The sequence below is a fragment of the Pteropus medius genome, unplaced genomic scaffold (assembly GCF_902729225.1).
Source record: "Pteropus medius unplaced genomic scaffold, Ma_sr-lr_union100, whole genome shotgun sequence".
Classification (NCBI taxonomy): domain Eukaryota; kingdom Metazoa; phylum Chordata; class Mammalia; order Chiroptera; family Pteropodidae; genus Pteropus; species Pteropus medius.
Genome location: NW_024343104.1, coordinates 493129 through 518233, shown reverse-complemented (window position 1 = coordinate 518233; position 25105 = coordinate 493129). Strand labels below are relative to the sequence as shown.

General features: G+C 41.8%; 1 protein-coding gene across 1 annotated transcript in view; it reads left to right on the top strand.

Moving 5' to 3' along the window:
* Window positions 1-25105, top strand: part of POU2F3 (POU class 2 homeobox 3) — a 74704-nt gene that overhangs the window by 43387 nt on the left and 6212 nt on the right. Inside the window, exons 4-10 of the mRNA XM_039867073.1 lie at window positions 13901-14005; window positions 15260-15362; window positions 17533-17615; window positions 19966-20148; window positions 20574-20715; window positions 22322-22458; window positions 23954-24115. Of these exons, the coding sequence (XP_039723007.1) occupies window positions 13901-14005; window positions 15260-15362; window positions 17533-17615; window positions 19966-20148; window positions 20574-20715; window positions 22322-22458; window positions 23954-24115 (915 nt within the window). The remainder of the gene's footprint in view (window positions 1-13900; window positions 14006-15259; window positions 15363-17532; window positions 17616-19965; window positions 20149-20573; window positions 20716-22321; window positions 22459-23953; window positions 24116-25105) is intronic.

Here is a 25105-nt window from a genome sequence, read left to right as displayed (position 1 = left end):
ATTAAGTGAGATCTTGAATATAAAGTGTCTAGGACATAGTAAGCACTCAGTCGATGTAAGTTATTGTTGCTGTTGCAACATTATTAGTTCTAACTGCCCCATTTCATTTCAGCCTGGCTCCAGTTGGCCTTTTCTTGTTAGCTCTGCCCTTGGGAGGCTCTGGAGGCTTTTCTTCAAATGGCTCTCTGCTCAGATTCCCCCAATTGCTTGTCCTTCCTTCCTCTGAGTGTTCTTACATGTGCTCTTTCACCTGACTCAGCCCATTACTAGACCAATAATTAGAAAAATATGTCAAACTTGATCTGTGCCAGGTAAATACAGGCATGCCTCACTATAATGGTTCCTGAAATATTGTACATAAGTCAAAGTTTTATAAACTATTTTATTTTTCTTTGCCAAGAAAGCCGCTATTTAAAGAATTGTTAGACTGAATCTTTTCAGAAAATAAAAAATGCCCTTCTATAGTCAGAGCCAAACATCATCTATAGGGTTTGCTTAAAATAAGTTATAGATTAATTTTGCTTTTCCCTATGATGCCATCTTCTCAAAGAAAATGTGTGATCCTAACAAGTACATTTTAAACCTTACCCCATCACTGTGGGTGGGCTCATCCAAGAGCTTGGAAGTGAGTTTTGTAGGCCACTTGTGTAGCTGGTAAACTGAGGCTTGGAAAGACTTAAACACCCAGTCACTGAGGGTAAGCATTGATTCTTGCAAAAGCCAGTGGTAGAATATTTCTGTGCCCCTAGCTCTGGGTTGGGATGAGGAGCTATTAAGCTGCTAGAGCAAGAGCCACCAGGCCAGAAAGGGTTAACACCACTCTGTCTGGAGGGGGAAGCAGTGCAGCTGCCCAAGGACAAGGCATCCCTTCCTCTCTAACGTGAACCAGAACCAGCTTCCTTTCTGAAGATTTGGTGCTTCCCCTTACACTAAGCCTGGCAGCACAGAGGGCAGCTTCCTGGCTAGTAGGGCACTCGCAAGAGCCTGAGCTTGCCCAGGGGCCCAGGAGGGATGGACACTTTTCTGGCATAAAGCAAGGTGGGATGTGGCAAGACCTGGGATTCCGGACTTTGCCGAGAACCTGGGAACTCAGCAAGGGCCCAGTGTTCTTATGGTGGGCTTCCCCATTCTGCTTGGGCAGGCCTCTCAAGTAACAGGATTTGGGGAGTCCAACTTCACAAAAGGCCTCCAGATCCCCTCTTTCCCTGGTTCTAAGGACCTAGAATTACTGCCTGAGTGCTTATAAGTAGCAATGACAATCCTCTTTGAAATGATGGAGGTATCTTGAAGGTGGGGAGGTACAGAAGAATAGACAGGCATCTTGATTCTGTTTTGAATGAACCCTGGAACCAGTATCTACCCCTATTCTTACTGTCCATCTTCCTGTCAAGCTCTCATTCATCTTTCCAAACTCAACTCCAATGTCTTGTTCTCCAGGTAGCCCTCTGGGGCTATCCCTTCCATCTTCTTTACCTTGATAGGCTTCTGCTATGTGTCCCCCCCACCCCCAGACAGTGAAATATCGGAGGAGAGAATCTATTTTATTGTTATAGTGAAGCACTGCCTGACACAGATTAAACATTCAATAAGTGTTTTTTAAACAAATAGATTGATAGATGGTTGAAATGAACCTGTCTACCTACCCATCCCTTCATCCTAGGTGCCATGAACTCCTATCTCTCTGCTTTGCAGGGCCTTCTGCTCTTCATGCTGCTCTGCTCTCTGTTGTGTTTCTCTCAGCTAGTAATCCACGCTCACCCCTTTTCCCAAGAAGAAGAGCCTTTTGGGTTTATGCAAATAGAGTTCAGTGGGCTCCATCCATCCAGCTCAGGTAAATATTTCCCAACTCTGACACTTATGGCTGGGACCTGGGAACTGTTGACTGAGGCATCTCAGTTGTTTGCTCAGTGGTTGCTAGATGCTAGGGCCTACTCTCTACAGATCAGGGTCTGCATATAGAACTCTGATCAACCTAGTTTTCTAAACTCTTTGAGGTTGGAAGTTCAGCACCAAGCTACTCATCCAAAGTCAGAATAGGCCCGTTAGAGAGTAATGGGGGCATTCCTGGGGCTACCCTCTCCTGGCCATTTAAATGGAAGCAGTGCGGTTAGGGGAATCCAATCACACCTGATATCACTGTGACTTTATTTTTTATAAACTATGGAGACAAATTTGGGTTGAGCCTCTAACCCTAGAGTAAGTCAGAAACACATAGACTTTCAGGGCTAAAGGGGCCCTCAGATGATCTGTCCCTTGTACTCATAAGGGCTCCACAGATCTCTGCTGTCTGACAGAAAGGCTGTCTTCTTCCTCTCTTCTATCTTGTGTGTTAATATACTTATTTATGTATAATATAACGTCTTATGGCTAGATTTTCAGTCTGCAGTGACATTTTAAAAGACAAAATCATAGCGGATTTTTATAAAGCTAAATATATCCAATTTCTACAATCTAAGATTTTACATTTTTTTGGTGTTAAAATATTAATTGTATGTAATGAACGATAATCTGAGTAGATGATATTCGTTACTTAATATTCTTGTTTGGGAAAACAAAACAACCCTCTCTGAACTCTCCAAAAAAAAGATTTACTTGTCAAGAACCTCAAAAGCCTAGACCCAGTGATTCTAGCCTGACCTATTTCCTGGTGCATATATTCTATCACTGACACCCCTGTCAGATGGCCCCTGGCCCCAGTCTCTGCCAAAGCTCTCCCAGAAATTTCAGATGCACTACCCAGAATGCAGCCTACTCCAGGATTGAGTGGGTTGCAATATTAGGCCATTCTTCTATTAGACCCCTGATTGACTTCCCTGTGGTGGTCACTGCCTGTCCAGGACTTGAGTCCATCCCCTTTATATGACAGTCCTTCAATATTTGGGAAGAACTATCACTCTAAAATCTTCCCCTTTCTATGTAAATATCCAGAGTTTCCTAAATGATTGCCTTACTTAAAGCAAGTATACATATATATAATACATGAATACTTTCTTGTTGTAAAAAATTTACTTAGACTTTTGATCTCTTTTCAGCCTTAGCACTCTCCCCAGAGGTAACTCCTGTTATCAGTGTGGTATATTTCTAAAAGACTTTTCTTTCTGCATTTACATGGAAATGGGTACAAATGAAAATGTATAAATGTTTGTGGAGTTTATAAAATGCATACATGTACATATGTATGTGTATATATTTGTAAATTATACTGCGTGCAACTTTTTAAATTTACAAATAAAATTTATAGATTATTTCATAGCAGTATATATAGAGTCATATGATCTTTGTTAATGACCATATAATATGCTCATGTTTTAATGTAATTTTACTTTTCCATTGTCATATTGCTAGACATTAGGTTTCTTCAAAAATTTTTAATGCTATGATGAACTCCTTAAACTTGTTTGTGCCTTGATGCCTTTATATGAATGTTTCAGTCTGCCAACCACACTCTTTAATATCCACAAGTATACAATATTCATTACTCAGATGACATTTAGATAGGTCAGAGCATAGTGGGACCATTCATTCATTCAACAAAATTTTGTTGAGAAGGCACTATATCTTTATTGTGCCCTGATTCCAGTTGTCCCAGGAATAGATAAGACAGCAGTAAGCCTGTCCTCATGGAACTTACAAAGTTAAGTAGAGAAATCTCCCTTAATACTCTACTTCCGTTACTATAGCCTATCCTACAGATCATTTTAGAGATAATTATATTACACTGTCAGCTTATATGCTCTTAAAGTCAGTTAACACTCCTCAAATATAAACCATTGCCTCAACTTATACAGTTAATTTTCATATTTTAAGTAAAGGAATTTTACATTTGCACTTATGTTCTATCTTATTACTTTCTTCCCTTCTTTTTATATTTTCAAGCTTTTTTTTTAATCTTGATCTCTTTGCGCAAGGTACTAGCTAGCCCTGCTCCTCACAGAGAAATAATAAGTATGTATGCTTTATCTTTACCCAAGTTACTGATAATATTCTTAGCTAGACTAAGCAGAGTCTTATGGCACACCATTGGAGATATCCCTCCTGGATGACAGTGACCCATTGTTAATTAACCCTATCTCAGCCCATATGACCGCATCTTGACTCTGGGGACAATATGCATGCAATCATACATGCACACACAATAATTATAGCATTCACTTGATCTTTATTTCTAGAAACCCTGTATAAAAGGAAATGAGTCTTGTTTGGCATGACTTTTTAAGTCAGTGTGATACAGTGGGGATGGGAAGGAGATTGATTCTGGACCAAGTCAGACCCAGTTTCATATTCTAGCTCTACCACTTCCTAGCTGTATGGCCTTTCGGAAATCCTTTGACTTTTCTTAGACCCAGTTGAAGGTATTTATGCATTAATTCCCCATATATTTTAATAAGCATTCATTAAGTGACAGGCATTATGCTGTGTGCTGGGCAGGCCATAGTAAGCAATATAGGTCTCCCAGGTACTAAATGTGCAGAACCATTATCTTCATGTTGTTTTGGTGACAATAAAAGGAAAATCCTTTGTGTAATAGGTTTTACAGACATTTAGCCCTAACGATTGAGATCTGGGTAAGAATAAGTTCTCTTTTATAAGTAAGGAAGTAGATATACCTTTAGAGGGTAACTTGCTCAAGTCCACTCAATCTTTTGGTAACAAATTTGTTAACTGCTCCCCAGCCATAGGTAATTTAGCTTACACTGTCAATTGTGTAGAGCCTTGTTCCAGACTAATAAGAGTAACAGTATAATATTCAATAGAAATTAAACCACAGGGCAAGTCCATTGTTACAGAGAGCTACATAGAGCTTCTGCAGTGCCTCACTTATCCAGAGAGCCAGCAGCCTCACCTACTGAGAACTCAGGTGAAAATCAGAAGGAAGCAAAATGAGACCTCAAGCCAGGCTCTTTCCTTTTTTTAGAAAAAGATGTAAAAAACTTACTTATCTGGTTTTTTAGCCTTTAGCAAATAAAAGCTGCAAATTTGAGCTAGAATAAGGGACTGCTAGAAGCAAGCATAATCAACAGTAGCAGATGAAAACCTGGTTGTGAGGAATAAGTAAAAAGACCCAAGAAAAGCAGAGCTGAAAAAAAAAAAAAAAAAAAGCAATTTAGGGCTACAGCCAACAGAGGCCAAACACTTCGGTATCCCCAAGGACATGATTACTTGTAAAAGAAGTTCAAAGTTATGACTTCAGTCATTGACTAAATTATCTTTCAGGTACTCTTTAAGGGAAAGTAGGACTATATATAATATAATACCTTTTAGCAAGATCGCTATTCAAAATAAAATCAATAAATATCTATCCAAAATTATAACAAAGGCTTTGGAGCTACAAGGGAGAGATTTCTGTGCCTTTGAAAATCCACTTATTTGAGAAGCCTTCCTCAGGAAAATCCTAGGAATTTGAAAGATGTGTTGAATTTTAAATCAGATGATTTAACGTTCAAATCATAGCTCTCCTGCTAGCCAGCCTCGTACCTTGAATAAATCTTTTACCTTTTATGAATCTTGTTTTCCTCCACTGTAAAATGGGAATAGTGTTATCTGCCTTTTCAGTCTCATGGGAATATTTCAAAAATCAACCAAAATGACATGTTTGAGTGTGCTTTGTAAACTGTAGAACATCATGAAAATAAGTGAGGTCTGCAGACCACTTTCCAGGTGTCACTTACTGAAAGACAATGACTCAAGATGCAGTGAGAGAATGAGATGGATTCCCAGTTGTTGCTTTAAAAATTTGCACATACACATATATACACAAATTATACATATCTGCATAAACACATGTTTATTAGTTTAGATAATGTGCCCCTAAACTTCGCAAGACTTTCACTGGGCAAAAGAAAAACTCTACAGCACCTTGTAAACTTAAAAGTTCTATACATATATATGAAATTTTGAGTGCTTACTATTTTTAATCCTAATTCTTTCTAACTTAAAATTTATAATTAGCTTTTAAGAATTGAACATTGCAGAAATATGTGATTTAGAAAGTGAATATCTTCTAGAACTCCAAATGCCTTCTACTCCATCCATTATTAGCAGTTTGGTTGACCATGGTCTTTCAGATTTTTTTTCTGTGTTCTTTTAGTCCTGCAGGTATTAACCAGAGAATTCCTGAAATAAACAGTCTTTTTTATAAAAGATAAACCGTTAGGGGTAGAAATACATTTTCTACCTTAACAACTCTTCATCTGTCTCCTTTGCTTTATTCTTACTACTTTGGCCTTAGGTGTGTCCTCATCGGTTCTTACCTAGACTATTGCAATAAACAGCTTTTTAAGTAGTTGCCATGTTTAGAGTCGTACTTTCTTTAAATCCATATTCCACACAGTGGTTAGCATAATTGAACTAAACAAAAATCTCACCATGTCACTCCCCTTTACTCTAGTTACACTTTGCCCCCAGAGCCTAGTCTAAACTCCTTTGCATGACATATAAAGCTTCTGTCGTCAAGCCCTGGCTGCTAGCCCAGGCCTCTCCAACCCCATGCCTTAGCAGTGCTGAACTGCTTGTTGCTCCTGGACATGAAGCACTGCTTTGCCCTCTGTGACTTTGAACAAGATGCTTGCACTTCCTGGCATGCCTTTCTTTGCCTTCTCCTGGGATGCTGTGAAGCTTTCCTTATCTCATTCTTCTTTCTATCTATCCTCTGCCTTGACAAAGCCAATCATAACCTTTCCATGCTACCACTGTACATACTTCTGATTGCTATATTTATTGCACTGTAGAGGATTACATTCCTGATTAATCTGGAAGGTCTTAGTTCCTCTTGGTATATAGCAGGTACATACGAAATGTTTGTTGAACTAAACTAAACTGGGAAGGGAACCTTTTTGGAGGAACCTGTATTTAAAGCATAATACATGGAAGGCTGTCTAACCCACTGCTGTTAGAGCAGACCTGGTTTCAGAGGACCATAAGAGGTGCCTCACTTGGGAGTGCCACAAGAATACAAAAGACAAGGACCTCAGCCTTACTAGAAGATTATCAAAGATGAAAATTACCAGAGAAAACTGTTTACTTGCATTTATAGCCAAAGCTCAGGGCACAAGCAGTCACCCAGGAAATGCCAAAGAGAATCCTATTCAGATTTGTTGCAAACTTGACTTTCAATAACTATGTAGGCCCCACATTTGTGTGAATAGGCTACACTTATTGGAATGTTTACATCACGTATGCCCCACATATGAAAATGACATGGTGCACGTAGGAGAAATGTGTCAATAAGCACATTTCTGAGTAAGAAATTCTGGATGGGAGCCCAGTGGAACTACCTCACAGAGGTATAGACAGAAGAGGGGAGAATCTGAAAACCAAAGACCCAGGTAGAAAATCAGACTCTGCTTCTGGCTGTGTGACAGTGGATGTGTTACTTAAATTTTCCTACTCTTAGTTCCTACATCTGTAAAACAAGTTTATAAGATTATTTCTCTCACTGAATTATCATGAAGAATAAATGACTATTCATTTGAAAGTGATTTTTAATCTCTAAAGTGCTAAAAAAGATATTACTTTCTCTACTGATGCTCATAGATAGAACTAATCTGTGTTATGCTTCACAACCACAAGTTGGTGCTGTGTGTGTGTGTGTGTGTGTGTGTGTGTGTGTGTGTGTGTGTGTGTGTGTGTGTGTGTTCCAGGATGAGCAGGACATCTGCCCTTCCCTTCATTAGTTTCCTTTTAAATTTTTAATTAATAAAATATATACTGAGACAGATTTTACGGTATGAATGAGCCTCCTTCTCTTTCTCCTCCCCAGCTATCTTCCTCGTAATAAGGGAGAGAAAGAGCAAATATCAAACCCCTGGAGTTAATGCGTACATGTGAGAGTCAAGGAAATACACAGGGCTGGTTCCCAGGTCAGGTACATTATGTTATCATATCAAGTAGATGTGTGTTTCGTCTGTATCTAAACTTTACCCTGTGTAGTAATTGAGAACTCTAAGCGGAGACTTTTCTTTCAACTAAGATTAAATCTCATTAGAGCAATGAAATTAGGGTTACTACTGAGTTATTACAGAGACCCAAGTAGGTAACGACATCAGAATGATGGAAATAGAATGTAGAGCCAGGCCACAGCTCAATGGAATGGACTGAATACTGGGTAGTGAGTTAGAAGACCTGTCCTAATCAGCCCTGGCTTGTTCTCTAGACCTTGCTTGGCTGCACATCTGGTTGTGTTGTTCTGAGCAAGTTATTTACCCTCTCTGGTCATCAGGAGTCATAGCTGTAAAATTAACAATTTGAACTAGGTGACACCTACATTTCCTTCTAGTTCTAATGGGGAAGGAAGGGAATCAACACTTGATGAATGTCTGCCATGCACCTGGCACGCTATATACTAAGCTACCTCGAGGACTCTAGGATTCTATGAGTCCACCAAATGCAGTGAGAGATTTACGTAGAACTATGTACAAATAGTTACATAGAACTATGTAACTTAAAGCAAATTTCCCAACATCTCCAAGCCTCATTTTTTTCATCTGTAAAATGAGTCGAGTGATACAATTAGCCTACTTACATGTTCACAAGTCTATTCCCACTCCCTCTTTTATACATTAGAAATTTCTCTAGTAGATTTCATCTACTCTGTTTCCCTCCTAATGTGGAGGAATAATCTAGGCCTACAGAAATTAGTAAAGTAACTTAATATTAGATCATACAGCTAGTTAGAAGCAGGGATAAAACCCCAAATCAGGTCTTCTAGCGATTCTCAGCTTTGTGCTTGTTTTCTGGGTGTCTTTTTTTTTTCTTTTTTCTTTTTAATCATCCCCTGCCCTGAAAAGGACAGCAAAGTCCTTCAATGATAGGCAGCCCAGGTGTACGCATAAGAACTGAGTGTGATGACAAACTGCATTCACACTCTAGATACTTCCCAAGAATAGCTACTGGGCTCAAAAGCAGTTTTCAGAGTTTGTTTCACAGACCATGCTCAGCATTTCTTCCCCCCACTGTACCCCTGACTTCCTGCCATTTCACTTATTTGATGGCAGGACAGCCCTCTGTGTGGGCAAATCAGCAGTTATATGTGGTACTCCTCTATAGGCAGTAGTAGCTCTCTGCTCTTGTTTACTAAGTGGGCTACCAGGAGAATCAGAAGACTCTGATTCAAAGGGGATCAGAATCAAAAAAAGAGAACTCTCATTAATCTAGCTCCCAACTGTGGGGAAATGCTGCTGTAATTTCAGGATATCTATAATGCAATGTAGTGGTTAAAGTTGTTCAAGTCCTGGGCACCATGAAATATTTGTGAGGATGCATCCTTAATCAGGGCATAACCTTTTCCTCAGAGTTTCTAAACTTGAATTCATGGACTTATATCACAATGGGGGAAGAAAACTTTTATGGGCTTAAATAATGGTTTTTTTCACACATGTGTTAGCACTAACAATGCCATGTCCTAAAAACTGAAGCCAAAGCATTAAATAACATGACTGATAAGCTTGTTGCAATTGCAGAGGAGGTGCAAGCAAGAAAAACAAGGATGCCTTTTTGGAAAATTTCTTTTCAGGAAGTAGCAACTCCAAGTGGCCCCAGCCTCCTAAGGAGCCATTAGTTTATTAAAGGGCCCCATGTCTCCTGTCTTCTAACACTCCTTTGTCTAGAAGTTTGGCAGTGTCATGGAGAAGATCCCAGTGTCATGGGCAAAGATATGTCTAAGCTGGTCTGTTACAAGTCTGACTAGAGACCAGGGACTGGATGAGGCCATCTCCCCAGGCACTACTAGAGGCATCTAAAGAGACAGGAACCTTAGTAAAAGGAAACAGCCAAGAGCTACAGAGAGAGGAGAGTCCTCCAAATGAAAATACAGCCAATATCTCTTGGTGGACTCTCAGCCTTATTTACCTGAGATGAGTTTCCTGCCTCCCTATTCCACCACTTGCAATATATTTTTAGGATATTTTCATGAGCAACATGTTTGCAAACCTTTTATAGATCAGTTACAAAACAGAAACTCTTCCTCACTGCTAGATAAAAATGTAGTAGGGGGAAAGAAAGAAAAAAAAAAAATACCTTGCCTGTAATTGAAGGCAGGTTGAGAGATGTTCACACTTTGAAATCCTCCTTCTTGTGAAATGTTTATGAAACATTTTCCACAAACGAGTTATGCAACTGGGACAACAGCTTTGATCATTTTCATCACCAGTGATATATTCATTAGTGTTGGGCTGTTTTTCCTCCAGAGAGGGCCATATGAAAATGTCATAGGAAGGGAGCTAAGGATGAGCACTCTAGTGCCCCCATGCCCCATTGCATGACCCAAAAACAAATGGTTAATAAGGAGGTCCAAGTGTATGTCTGGCCCAGAACACTGTCTTCTCCGTCACCATCTATCCTCACTTCTATCTCTGAGATGTTTGTGGTATTGTTTTGCAGAAAGAGCACCACAGGAGTATTAGAAGACCATTCCTTGTCAGAGTTTTGCCAGTGTTTTGTTATGTAACTTTTTACCCATTTGCAAAGCTCTCTGAGCCTCTGTGAGATGGGAAGGTAAACACTTGTCCCCACACCTCCTGGCTGGGAGATGAAGCCAAGTAAGAGGCTTCCAGCTCCTCAGAAGGGGCTCTCTCCTTCCAGAATGAGGCTACTGCTTTCTAAAGCAGGTGATGTCAGGGAGTTCATTGGGTTTAAAAAAGATAATCATTCATGATACTTTTTACTTTCTGGTCACTGCCCAAACTCAGTGTAATACCTTTTGCACAGTGCAGTAGGTGGAGGAGATCCTAAGCTAACAAACCTTGTCTAATATATGGATAGGATAATCAATGGCTGTAACAGGGCAGAGCTCTCTCTTGTGGCTCATGTCCCCAGGAATAGTCCATTCTAAGTAGAGTCTGGAGAAATATTTCACTTGCGTGAGAAGAACTGCCAAAGGGACCCTGGAGACAATCTTCACAATTCCAGGCAAGCTGTGGGTTTGGTTGAGTTTTCACAAGTACAGGGGAAATTGAGTTTTCATCCAATTTGCCTCCGGTTCTCACATTAAAAGTCAGAGGGATCCAATAGAAGTCTATCTCATCTTCCAGATCCACAGCCAACACCCAGTTACCTGGAAAGGCTCCAATCTTTTCCATTGGACAGCTGTAAAAGGGATTTTTTTTTTTAATTTGGGTAGGACTTTATTTCTGAATTTCTTAGTTTCTGAGCCCCTGAAATCTCAGAAAATTGTTGAAGAAGTGTGCTAGGGGCAATAAGAGTTGATGATGTATTTTATTTCAGCTATGCTCTTTCTGAGACCTCCTGACCAAAGTGGAGATTTTAGAACTTGTCTTATAAAAAGAAGTCTTCTTTACTGTCTTTCACTTTGACTTGTTTAGGATTGTCTTCTTTGGGGGTTGCTGTCAGCAGCACACACCCAATGGGTAATGAATTATGAAGATTGAAAGAGTAAAAAAAGTTAACAAATACTTAGAATAACACACAAAATTGTCAGAATGCCACAGACTAATACCCAAAGAAACTTTGTGCTATAAGGCACTTCATTTCCAGAACTAGAAGGTGAGCAGTGCCCCTAAAACAGTTTGAAGGACAGTTGATCCAGGAAGCAGATGAAAGGGTGAATTTTCTTTTATGATAGCTCTGGTTTCTGAAATTAAGTGTTGCAGGAAGACCTGGCACTGATTCTAACAGATAGTATGCTCAGGTTGGAGGCAAAGCACATGTTTTCAAGCTCTGTCATAGCTACACCTCCTTATCTCTGCATTGGGCATAATGAGTCTACAAAGGAACCCTGCCACTTGCCTCCCAGTGGGAGCTGGGCCAAACTGCCTGAGGTGGTTCCACCAGCATGGTTTCAGCTCTAGTTTTCCATATTCTCTGTCCCCCCACCCCCATCCTCCATCCTGCCTCACCTATCCCCTTTCTTGAATGAGTGATAAAGAAGGTAGATTTGAGAAGGGGAGGCTGGCCAAAATGGCTTTGCTTAAGAAAAATCTCCTTTCAGAGACAACCTTAAAGTCGTTGGTGGTAGTTTTAAATAAGTAGTTTATCATCTAATTCCAGTTTTTAAAAACCTGCCAATAAATGCGTCCCCATAATTTAGGCTGTGAGAACTCCAATTTCTGAGGGAAGAATGAGGACAACAGAACTTCTTAGACAGCGATGCCAGGAGTGGATGGGAGGAGCTGAGGAGTGCTGGGGGGCAGGGATTGGGTTGTGCTGGATATCATGCATGGGCAGCCATGCTTTTTGAATTTTTAGAGAGCCTCACTCTCTGTACCCATTGTGCTACTTACTCTCCCTTCCTCCTCTGTGCTTTCAAGGCTCCAGAATAGTCTTCTTAGATGAGAGGAAAAGAGAGGAATGGTTTGTAAAAATAGTCCCAGGAAGAAGCATCCTCTTACCCATTTCTGTGTAACCAGGGCTCCTTGGTACTATTTGGATCTGCTTTATCTAAGAACACTGCAGCAACCTGGACTAACTCAGTCTGCCAAATACACTATGGAATTGGAAATTCATTTTAGGACTGAAACAGAAAAAAAATCATATACAATCATATAACAGATGGGGAAATTGAGTCTCATAGAGGTTGAATGATTACTCCATGTTACATTGTAAATTAGGGTCAGAGTTAGGACTAGAAACAAAGTCTAGCTCCCTCTTCAATATTTTCCTTACTATCTTCCTGGAAACTCTGGAAAGATGGGTTCTATTTATCTTTTATTTGATTAATATGAATTTGGATCCAGCTATCTGCAAGGCACCATTTTTAGGTCATTAGCTTACTCCGCAGCCTCTATTGCCACTCCATAGCATCATCCTAACTCTCCAACCAAAGGGAATTTTTTTCTCTAGTAATCCAAAGCACTATTTTTCGACAAGAATTAAGTACAACTATAGCTGTTAGTCTGAACATTAACTAATTCCAGGATGTTAATGACATGCCCAGTAGAGACCAAGAAAGTGGTTTAAGCCAGGATCTCTATGGCCAAGAGTTTCCATCAGAGGGTCTCCTCAATGTCTTTTATAAGGTGTGGTCCAGATCCTATTCACCTTCCCATATTTTATGGACTTCCCGACAAGCTGCAAGAGAGTAGTTCTCAGGGTGGAAAGGGAGTGCTTCCTGCCCTGCTCTTGGACACCTGGAATCCATGAATAGGTGGTTGGTGCTATCATTGAAGAGTGGTAGAGGCTAGAGAAAGTTTGGACACCACCACAAGCCCCTCACGCTATAACTGTAGCAGTTATTGTGAAGGAGACATGTCCCCACATGTAGAGAGAGAGACAGAAACAATCACCAAAGCCACAGAGGGCTAGCTGCAAAGGCAGCTTAGCATGTAGAGGACAGGGAGATGCGAAAAACAAGGGGATTAGAGGGAAAACAGGTCCTTCAGATCAGTGGTTCCCAGATTTTGGGATTTTGTGGACCAGGAAAATGAAAACCAAAATATGGGGGGGATTGATAAAGCATTGCTAATTTCATACTTTGTGAGGTGGAGAGTTTTTAAAATAACATTTAGTATCACCATCATCTCATAAAAAGAATTCTAATATATTTTCCCAAGGGAAAAAAAATCTCCGATTTAAAATAAAATTTTCAAGGCACTACAATATCCTTATTTTTTCTCATTTCAGTGAGAAAGAGCATAAACTGTATCATGTAGCAGCACAGCTCTTATAATAGTGTTGGGAATGAGGGATCTAAGTGGAGTCCCCATCTTGCAGATTGGTACTCTGGGGGGCCACTCACCTTTGTCTCCTGCCCTGACTTCAAGCCAGTTGCCCTGGCTTGAAGGGCACACACAGGCAGGAAAATCAAGCTGCAACCCAGTAGACTCTGAGCTAGCTCTTTACTCTCCAGGCTTATCACTTATATCCTGCTTTGATATTCTCCAAATTTCCATTTCTGTTGGCCTGAGGAAGCCCAGAACTGACACTATCCTCCTGCCTCCACTTACAGATTAAAACCGAGGATCTCAGTGACTCCCTGCAGCAGACCCTCGCACATAGGCCATGCCATCTGAGTCAAGGATCTGCCATGATGTCCGGAAACCAAATGTCTGGGGTAAATGCCAGCCCATGTCAGGAAGCCCTGACATTCTCAGTGGGCCAGTGAGTTTAATTCAAGCCTTCTGCAAAATGCTTGACCTCTAGACTTGGCACTCAGTGAATCTATATTGGTCTAAAGAACACCCTACAGGGAATGTGAAAAAGAGACTGAAGGCCTGGGGTGGTGATGGGGATACAAAATAATCTTCTTCAAGGTGAAACTTGGCTGGTTATGTGAAAAGGGAGGTCTCTATCTCTCTGATAGTAAAAGGAGGCAATCTTGCCAAAATGACAGACCTAACAGCTATAAGGTTGTTGCCTGCCAGCCACATTCAGGGGAACCCTATAATAACAGCTACTACTATAGTTATAAAGAATGTTTCTGTCCCCAGTGGGCCCACTCCCTCACCCCTAAGATTTTATATCAAAGCTAAACTAGAATGGAGTGCTGGTCCAGGGAAGAAAGAGGCATCCTGAAACAGTAATCACAAATGTCTGAGAGGGTGTTCATGTGGTAAGTCCCTTTCTTGGTATGGATCACCTAAGGAAGAAAGAGCCACCCTTTCTCCAGTCATATTTAAGACTACAATGTGCATTCATTCATTTACTTCATTATTCAGCAAGAATTTACCAAGTCCTTTTTATTTGTGCACAGAGCTAACCTCAGCCCTGTGAGGGCACAGAGCCCTGGAGGTCTAGATCACAGAGGACTCCCAGATCCCCCAAGTATTAGGATCAGTATTTCCATTTCCTGAGCTGGTGGGAAGAACTCAGGGGAAATGGACTTTCTATTTAAGCAAACTTGTTTTATTAAGAACTAATAACTTGCCACCTTCGTCCAGGTAAGGTTCAGGTACAGAAAATGGCCAAGACATAGCTTTTAGCAAAATGAAGTGGTATGAGATTTAAAAAAAAAAAAATTGGATAATCGAGACTACATGTCATTTCTAGGGTAAGCATCTGAGAGATGGGTAATACTTAGTCTGTGTCCTCAAGGCATTTATAGTTAGCTGGGAGACACAAAAGTTAAATAACAAGGCAAGGTTTAAGTGACAATAGGTTGCAAGGCACTGCTTGGCTGAGCTGTAGTAATACCAACATTAATGGAGTAACTACTATGTGCCAGACCTGGGATACACAGAGGCGTAAGGCAAGGTTACTGCCTGCAAACTCTCAGTTTGGAGATGCATGGGACAGATGGACAGCAGACATATGGAGCTGGCATCCCCAGCTTGTAAACTCTGTGATGTATATATTTCCCCACATGTAGGATATGACTTCCCTCCATCCACTCCAGCAGCTCGTACTGGTTCCCGGCCACCTACAATCTGTATCCCAGTTCCTGCTATCTCAGACTCAGCCTGGGCAGCAAGGTAAGAACCCTGGGGTTTTTACTGAGTGAGGAGCCCAAATGTGGGAGGTGAGCGAGTGGCTTGGCCTTCTAGTATTAAGACCAACTTTTTCACGTCAAGGCCTAAGGAAGGGATCCTATCATTGCCCTTCCAGGCTGAGTCTCCTTTTCCGCTCTCCCCTCAATTCCCCTCATGAAATCTTCCTCGATTTTATAGCCAGTTGAGATTGAAGGTGCAAAGATGGCATGGAGCTGGGGCGGTACAAGGAAGGAGGTGCTCCTTGAGAAATACAATAAAGCCATGACCCAATTCCTCAGAAGTTCCTCTGGAAGCTTAACTGTGATTCTATTTGGGTAGAGCAGTAGTGCCACCTACAGGCTGTAGAGAGGGTTTTCAGGTTTTTGTTTTTTGTTTTTTTTTGTTTTGGCTGGCCAGAGTAAAGGGGTTAGAATATTTCTAACAATAGCAAACATTTCTTGAGCATGATACGCCAGGAGCACTGCTGAGTGATTTTTCTGATTTATTTTTCAAAACAACCTTGTAGGGTAAGTAACCATATTATGCCTCTAGTGACCTACTAGAAAATTACAGAACGAGCTGTCTGAAACACAAGTCTTTGCCATCCACAGTACTGCCTCTCCCTCTCCTATTTTCTTTCATCAAGTAGGTCCAAAACTAATAGAGGAAGTATAAGCTCTAGAATCCAAACAAGATAGAACTGTGCCTTCCTTCCTTAGCACCTACCTAAATTACAGTTCCTATTCTTAGTTTCCATGTCATCTTAGAGTATTACTATGATGATGAATCAGAACGTATTTGAAACATTAAGTATTTATTTTGGCTAAAGTTGGCATAATTCTGGAATAAGAAAGGGAAGAGAACACTTAATTCAGTTTCTTTTTGGAAGATAGTGATATAAAATTGGCCCAGGCATATAACCAATAAGGCCAACATATGATGCAGGGCAAAAACCAAACATAAATAAACAAAACCAGTTTAAAAATTGGAGTCATCAAGACTCATTGGTAAAACTTACTAACTGTATGCCCTTGGGAAACTTACTTTAACCTCTCTGAGATTTTATTTCCTCCTCCATTAAAATGAAAAAATAGTAAAATTCTACTTCACAAAGTTATTGAGGGTTATTTGAAATAATGTATGTGAAAATATTTTCTAGACTTCAAAACAATGTAAATGTTAAATTATGACTAGTACTCAGGCCTCTGGGCTCCCAGTTCAGTGTTCTTGCCCATTTATTTTAATAAGAAAAAATTAAGTCCTGACTTTTTTAGACTGAGAAGCATAAAGGTCAGTATCAACAGATGCTATACATCAGTGACCCCAAAATAGCTTAAGGACAACAGAGATCCCAAGGTTCTGCTCTATGCTGAGTGGTTGGGGTAACCTACCCAATCATCTGACTTGGTAGTTTGATGGCACCTCCCCACAGTAAGAGTGAGAGGACCTGGTTGTGGCCCATCTTAGAGGGAGGCCACTGTCACAGCCACTAGCCAGGAAGAGCTCTTTACGGACAGTGTTCCCGGAGAGCAAAGGAAAAAGTGGTCCTTAGGCAGTGCAATAAGTGGGTATAGTCCATACCACCAGATAGAGTTTCTAGAGGCTTAGCCCCTGGTCTTTCCTTCTCTCTTATTCCTTCCTCCCAAGTGTAAAATGTCCTGCCAAGAGCCTCTGGCCAATTGTCCACTGTCCTTTGGAGCTATATAGCCCTGTCTACTTGTTCTGATATCCTTAAAGATTTGGCTAGGCCTTTGTAGCTGTCCCAGGTCCTTCTGCGGGCAAAACAGAAATCCTCAGCTTCAGCTTCAATTCTTAGTAGTCATCTCTTTCCCTCCTGGGTTTCTCCAGCCCTGGTTATCAGTCCCCAGAGCAGATCGTCTTGACCCTCTTCAGCCTTTGCATCATCCCAGGCAGGCAGACAAGCAGAAGGACTGGTTTGGGGACTACTGTTTACATCTGTTTATCCCTGTGTCTGATTCGCCTCCACCCGTGTGTGGCAATTCCTGGCAGTGCCCATAGGGGCCTCTCCACAGCACTTGAAATGGTTGAGGGACCTAATTAGGTAGCAGGGAGTAGAGACAGTTATCATGGTTCCAAGTTGTGGAGCATGACTTCCAGATGGTGTGGATTTTATCCATTTGTTCCTTTGTCCCCTCCCCCCCCCTTTAACCAGGTCTGCAGCCAAATCTCCTCCCCTTTCCACAGCAACAAAGCTCTCTCCTCCTCCCACAGACTGGACCTGGCCTGACATCCCAGGTAACAACCACATTCTTTCTGTTTCCTCTAGGAATGTCTCTACTGTTGACAGAGTTAAGCTCATTGGTTTTCCCCCACCCCTTTGTTGGTGCTCTTACCCCACTGAGAAGAGGGAATAGCAGGAGATTAGCCCTGTTGGCACATAAGGAAATTAAAGCCACAGCCAGGGGAAATGATCAACTCAATATCACTGGTGGAGCCAGAATAAGAACCCAGTGATCTCAGCTCCTGGGCTATCCTGCTGTATAATGCAGGTACTCCACTCTAGCTCTGATCAGGATCTGGCACCACTCATCTCAGAACCAGAGGTCAGCTAACTTTTCAGGGATGCCAAGGTGACTGCCATCCCTGCCTGGGTACTCCCAAGCTCCCAGGAGAGACCAGAGTCTCATAGGCCTGATGTTCAGAGACTAAAAAGCCAGTGGCTCTCACTTCTGGGCATCACTTAAGACCCGCTCTTCTAGATTGCCTCCTGAAGTAGGCACATTGTGTAGGTAAAGAGGACTGAGGTCTGCAAGAGGGGCTATTTGCAGAACTGCTAGGGGTCTACACAGCACCTGTTTGCTAATTAGAAAAAAGACACCTCTTACTCTGGCTAGATGCGGCCTCATATCAGGATGTATGGCTTGGCAAGGGTAGCAGGGACTGTATTGTAGCTGCCATTCCTCCCCTATCTGCACAATAAATAACCTACACATCTACATTAGATGGCTCTGCAGAAATGGATGTTCAGAAGAGTTGGGAATGATTGCAGAGATCTTAATGTCCCTTCTCTGTGCTAAGATCCCCATGGATCACTAAGAGGTTTTAGAGGCTTAGAGTCCACTGAAGACATCTGGAAGGAGGATGCAATCTAGTGGTTAATAGAAATGGTGACACCAGAGTCAAGCTCTTCCACTTCCTCTGGATGGCTTTCCTCAAGATCAATTCTTACATCTTATAATATGAGAGCCAGGAGAGGCCAGAAGCAGAGAGACTGTTTAGAAAGTTATTAATATCATCCTGGACAGTGGTAATGAGGGACTGGCTTAGAGTTATGGCAATAAGAATAGAGAGGAGGGAGTGAATGGGGGGATGTTTGGGGAAGTTAAATCAATACAATTTGGCATCTGATTGGCTAGGAAATGGGGGAGGGAAAAGGTCTAGCAAAGAACTCAATAAGTATTTGCCGGGTGAAAAAACAAATGAATTAATGAAAAAGAAGCCTCAAAGAGAACTGAGGCTTTGTCCTAAGGGTCTGGTCTACGCCACACCTTCCCTGCAAAACAGGATTGAATCCATAATAGTTTCAAATCACTCTGTTCTAAAAGACTCTTCACTGGAGAAAAGAGTCTTTAACTTGTGTGTGTGTGTGTGTGTGTGTGTGTGTGTGTGTGTGTGTGTGTGTGTGTGTGTGTGTGTGTTTTCCTTATCATAAGGATACCTATCTCACTGGTAAATCTGAATATCTTGGAAGAGAGAAGGTATAAAGTTACCCCTAGTCTAAGAAAAGAGTAACTAGGAAAGATGGAGAAGAGGGTGGACTCATTATCCACATGGGCAATGGCCCCTGCAACTGGACATAATACTTGGACCAGTAGGCCTGGGTTCATTTCCTTCTTTGTGAAATGCTAGATGTCTTCACGAGTTCAATTCATTCCTGACTCCAAATGGGAACAACATGGATTTTAGGTTTAAGTGTCCATTTTTCTGTGAACATAAACTAAAAAAACAGTGTCTCCTGACAACCACAAATGAAATCAAGGTGCATTTAGATAGCACTGGAATGCCTTTGATTTAAATAAACAAACAAACAAACAAACAACAAAACCACTCATGAAAGAAAAACATTTAGAAAGTAAAATGGCAGTCACAAGAGTTTGATATTTTATGAAAATTCTATTAATATAATGAGTCTTAGATGTCCTCTGTTATCTTCAGGTAATGCCTGTTAAACACTTCAATAACTTTGCTTTGTGGAAAAAGAAAAAACAGGCTAAGCAAACAACCTTTTACCTTATCCTGAGACTTGTTTTTGGATTCTTTGTAAACAACTCTGCTAGCTCCTTTTATGGTGGAAAACTGAAAGGAAGAGGATACCTGCTTAGAATCAAACAATGAGTCATAGACTAAAATCTAGAAAAGCCATCTCCCTTTTTCACACTTCTACTGTTTCTACCCTGGCTATTCTAGGTATTTACTATCCCTTCATAGAAACTCCAATTTCTACTTCTATGCCATGAGAAAAAAAATAGGAATCCAATGTAGCCAGGGATCTGTCATCTTCTAAGTGTGCCTATTAGTATGAAATATTAGAAAATGCCATTTGATCTGCTCCTTGTATATCTGCTTGGCTTATGTTCCCTCTTAGGCAATTGGGCGCCCCGGGCTGCCAGGATCCTCTTTAGAACCCCACCTGGAAGTGTCCCAGCATCTCTCAGTGCCCAAGCACCTACCCAGCTCTGGAGGGGCTGATGAGCCCAGTGACCTGGAGGAGCTCGAGAAGTTTGCCAAGACCTTCAAGCAGAGGCGCATTAAGCTGGGCTTCACACAGGTTTGGTTTTGTGGGAAGAGATGGAAGAAATTGGGTTGAGTGAGTGGAAACTGGGCTTCCTGAGTGTAGGATTCAAGAGCAATTTGAATCTCTGTGTGTTTCAGGCAAGCCCATTGTATTCCTTGAGAATAGGGCACAGTTGCCATTTGTAGGGAAACTGAGAACATTGCAGGTGGAGGGGAGAAAAACAAGAGGCAGACAAGGGTCCAGGCACATGGGCATGGCCCACTCAGAGTCTACAGAGAGAAATAAAACAATTCTCCATCTTAAAGGGAAAAAAAAAAAAAAACTAGAAAGGATCCAAGGTGATAAGTGGGTTTCGAAGATTCGCTGGGCACATAATTAGTGCTAGGATGGTGGGGATGTTGACCAAGAAGTGAAGGAGCCTATTTCTCAAGTTCCTCCCTCTCAATTCCCACGTGTAGGGAGACGTGGGGCTGGCGATGGGAAAGCTGTATGGCAACGACTTCAGCCAGACCACCATCTCACGATTTGAGGCCCTCAATCTGAGCTTCAAGAACATGTGTAAGCTCAAACCTCTACTGGAAAAGTGGCTGAGTGATGCAGGTAGGCCTCAAGGATATGAGAATGGATGGTGCCTTAGAGAATTCTGCAGGGAAGGGTCTAGTGACTTGTATGTGTTGGGGCTTTAGGCACTCAATACATAACACCCCTTTCTTCTTCTGAGTCTGGAATCAATTGAGAAATAAGACACATGGTATTGGCAAGTGGAGAAGAAAATATCAGCTTTATTACTGATAAAGCCCTTTGGAGGGCATGGCTTTAGGTCTATGGCCATGAAGATTTGCACTCATGCCCCTCCCTAACCTAGGACAAAAATTGGGTTTGCAGAGCAGACACCCAGATTGATTTGTAGACTAGGTCTAGGTCAGGTGATAGGGAAGTGGGTTCTTTAGAGTCTTACTAGGAGAAAGAGGCAGTAGATGCAACAGAAGGTCTTTATCTGGCTAATTCTTAAGTAGGCTTTCAGAGGGCAGGGAGTTACTCTGAGCTAGACTTGTTAGGAAAGCCTTACAGCAGGAGTGGGGTTTGCAGGAGGATTCAGTCAGGTGTGGTGGCCAGGGAGGCATTCCAGTAGGTCAGGGTTTAAGCCAAGGGACAAATATTTGGAATAACGAATGGAAGAGTTTGCTGTCAAGGAATAGCAAAGGACAGAGTTTCTCAACTATCAATATCTTGGACCAGATAATTCTTTGTTGTGGGTGGTTGTCCTATGAATTGTAGTATATTTAGCAATATCTTTGGTCTCTACCTAATACATGCCAGTAGTACTCACGCCCAGTTGAAGGACCCCAAAATGTCTCCAGATATGGCCAAATGTCCCCTGGGGGAGTCAGGGTGGTGCAAAATCACCGCTGATTGAGAACCACTGGTCTGGCTGAGAAGAAAGGAGCAGAGCCAGTGTCAGAGCTGGGCTCTATTCAATAGATATGTGTGGATTAGTGATTACTGTGGAAAGGGTGTAGTGGGCAGCCAGGGATATCACCCCCAGAAGTCCCTCCAGATGAAAACATGTAAAGAGGCAAGGAAGCGCCCTCCCACAGATGGTTTCTTCTACAGTTTTTATTGAAGCATTTAAGTGAGAGATATCATCAGAGGGTCTTAAGGTTTTGGGGAAAGGACCTTTTAGATAATTTCTAGTGTAATCCTCAAATCCTTCCTAAGGGATATCCCTGCCTATTGACCACACAGCCTTAGCTCCAACTCTTACACTGAAAAGGAAATGGCTTCGGCACCAACATTCTACTACCAAGTACCATTGCTTTTATCCCAAAGTGTCAGTTCACATTGTACTCCATGTTCATATCCAGGCACACTTGTAAAAGACAGACTCAGGAGTTACTTGTAGGAGCTCTGCCTGCACCCAGTCACACCCATACATGCTGATGATGTCTGGGTGTCCCTGAACCATGACTGCAAACACTGGAGGCACTGCTGTGGGAGTCATAAAGAACCTTTGCCCAGAGCAATGAGGAAAAGTAGTGTGTTCTTGATCTGGTCTTGTTCCCCTGGTTGTGGGGGGAGAGCCTTACTCCTGAAAATGCCACTGTAGAACCCACCCAGAAAGGTTGCTGGACCTCAAAACCTTTAACACTGGACGAGTTGTGCATTTGCTTCTTTGAGCTTCCTCTGCTCTTTCACCTCCCGACAGAATCTTCTCCATCAGACCCCTCGGTGAGTACCCCCAGCTCTTACCCGACCCTCAGTGAAGTATTTGGTAGGAAGAGGAAGAAACGCACCAGCATTGAGACCAACATCCGCCTGACTCTGGAAAAGAGATTTCAAGATGTGAGTGGCTCCTCTGGGTGGGAGAGAGTGGGTTGACTTGTATAGATGGGCTAGCAGCACATTCAATTCCCCTGACACCAACCTCTTGGCACTGTATACCTGCCCTGGGAAGGCATTAGAAAGCAAAGACATACCTCCTCTATAAACACCCAGGTGTTTGACTGAAAGTCTGCCCTTCATCTCGAGTTCCAGGAATTTCTTTCCCCATTGACCCTTGCTTTGACATCTATTTGGGGCCCATTGTCCCTCTCACTGGGACGTATAAAGAATGGAATATAGAGTCCCCGAAGAGGGTGTAGCTCTGTATCCAGTTGAAATAAAGGGAGAAAAGCCAGGGCATTGTGTATAAATTCTTTATTTTCTATGCATTGTTTCATATTTTTCAAATTATAAATGTAATAAATGCTTATTGTAAACAATTAGGAAAATACAGGGATATAGAAAAAATCCATCAGGAAATGCCATCTAAATGTATTTCCTTCTCTTTCTTTTTTCCATGCACATTTAATTGTATTTAATTAAATCACATTATATACATACTTAATTAATCATATTATATACATACTTTTAAAAAAAACTTGTATGAAAGCATATCTTAAGCCAGTATGTAGAAGCTAATAATATCAAATGTGTGCCCTATGGGAGATGGGGGAGAAAAGATGGGAAAAAAGGTGGGGTCTAAACAGCTTTTAATTACAGTTCCTTAGGTACTAATATTCAGAGCCTGTGTCTGTACCACACAAGGCCATAAAGGACATGCCCATGGCCTAGTTCAACCTTGTGGGCCTCAGGCCTCCAGGACTGCTGCCCCTCCAGCAGATTCTTCAGTGTATCTGGCTCAAGGATCTGATGGCAGTATCCTGCTAGTGGGATGACAACAGCTGGCTTTTCCTTGTCATTAGGGTTCTCAGAGCAACAAGAATAAGGGAGCATGTAGGAGGGAGGAAAGGGAGCTTTGATAAAAAATTAGGTGGATGTGGGAGGGTGATATATATCTTGATGGATTCACATGTTTAACTTTATCATTTCTTATTTTGAGGTAGGACAGGAAACAGTGCCACAAGAGAAATATACCAGGTTATAAGGAAAGAACGCAGAGGAAAGCATGGGTTCTGAGGATTCTTCCTGCCCCCATATAACTCACCAATGGACTCCTCTTTTCAGAACTTCTCCTAAAGGAAGGAGTAAGAGTAGAGAACCTGTGTCAGGCCCTGTGCTTGGCAGTTTATACATGTTTTCTCATTTAATTTTCACAATAATTATTTATGGTAGGCATTATTATTCTCATTCCATAGATGATAAGACTGAGGCTCAGAGAGGTTAAGAAAGTTTCCTAAGGACACACAGTAAGTGATAAAGCCAGTATTCCATTCTAGGTTTGATTCTGAAGCTTTTGATCCACCTGTTGTTCTATCTCATTTACTTGGAACATCTGTCCCCCAACCCCAATTCTCAATCCTATATGAACCACCCTCTACTCCTTCGGTCTCTGTAGAACCCCAAACCCAGCTCAGAGGAGATCTCCATGATTGCAGAGCAGTTGTCCATGGAGAAGGAGGTGGTGAGGGTCTGGTTCTGCAACCGCCGCCAAAAGGAGAAGCGAATCAACTGTCCTGTGGCCACGCCTATCAAATCACCCATCTACACTTCCCGTCTGGTGAGTGGCCGGGAAACAAGCTGCCAGTCAAGCACTGGGGAAGATGATGCTTGGAGGGCAAAAAGTCTTCTCCATTCTGGGGAAGGTGGGGGTTGGAGGTTGAGGGGGGCATGCAGTAAGTAAAGCAGCAAACAGATGCTGTATATTAAATGTCTAATATGAAGAATAATAAAGGGTAAGGAGATGGAAAGCGATAGTGGGGAGTTGTTTTTTTTTTAATAGAGAGGTCAGAAGGGACTTCTCTGATAGTGACATTTGAGCAGAGATCTAAATGTTGACAGGGAAATATCTGGGGAAAAGAGTGTTCCAGGCAGAGAGACCAGTAAGTGAGAATACCTTGCATGTTTGAGAAACAGCAAGAAAGCCAGTGTAGCTGGGGCAGAGCAAGGAAGAAGACTAGAAGTAGGAGATGAAAGGAAAGAAGTAATAGGGAACAGACCACCCAAGGTCATAGAGGCCATTGAAAGGACCTTGGCTTTTAGTTTGCATGAAATAAGCCACCGGAGAACTCTGAGCAGAGAAACTTGAGCTGGCTGACATGGGCTGCTGTGTAGAGAATAATCTGTGTGAAAGCAGGAGACAAGCTAGGAGAATTACAATAATCAGGCCGAGAGTGGTGGAGGCTTGGGCTAGGTTGGTAGCCATGGTAGTGAGAAGTGGTTAGTTTTTAAATATATTTTAACTGTAGAGCCATCAAGATGTGCTTATAGCTCAGATGTGGAGCATGAGAAATGAGGCAAAGATGACTTCAAGGGTTTTGGCCTGAGCAACTGGTTGGAAGATGCTACCATTTCCTGAGATGATGAAGACTACAGGAGGAATAGATTTGAAGGGAAGAAATAAGAATATAGATCTGGTTATATTAAGTTGTACATGACTCCTAGACATCCAAGAGGTGGTCAGAGAAGAAGTCAGGGCTGGGAATAGCTTGGAGTTCAAGCAGACCTGGACTAAAATTTAGGCGGAAGAGAAATATCTTCTCTGTCCAGG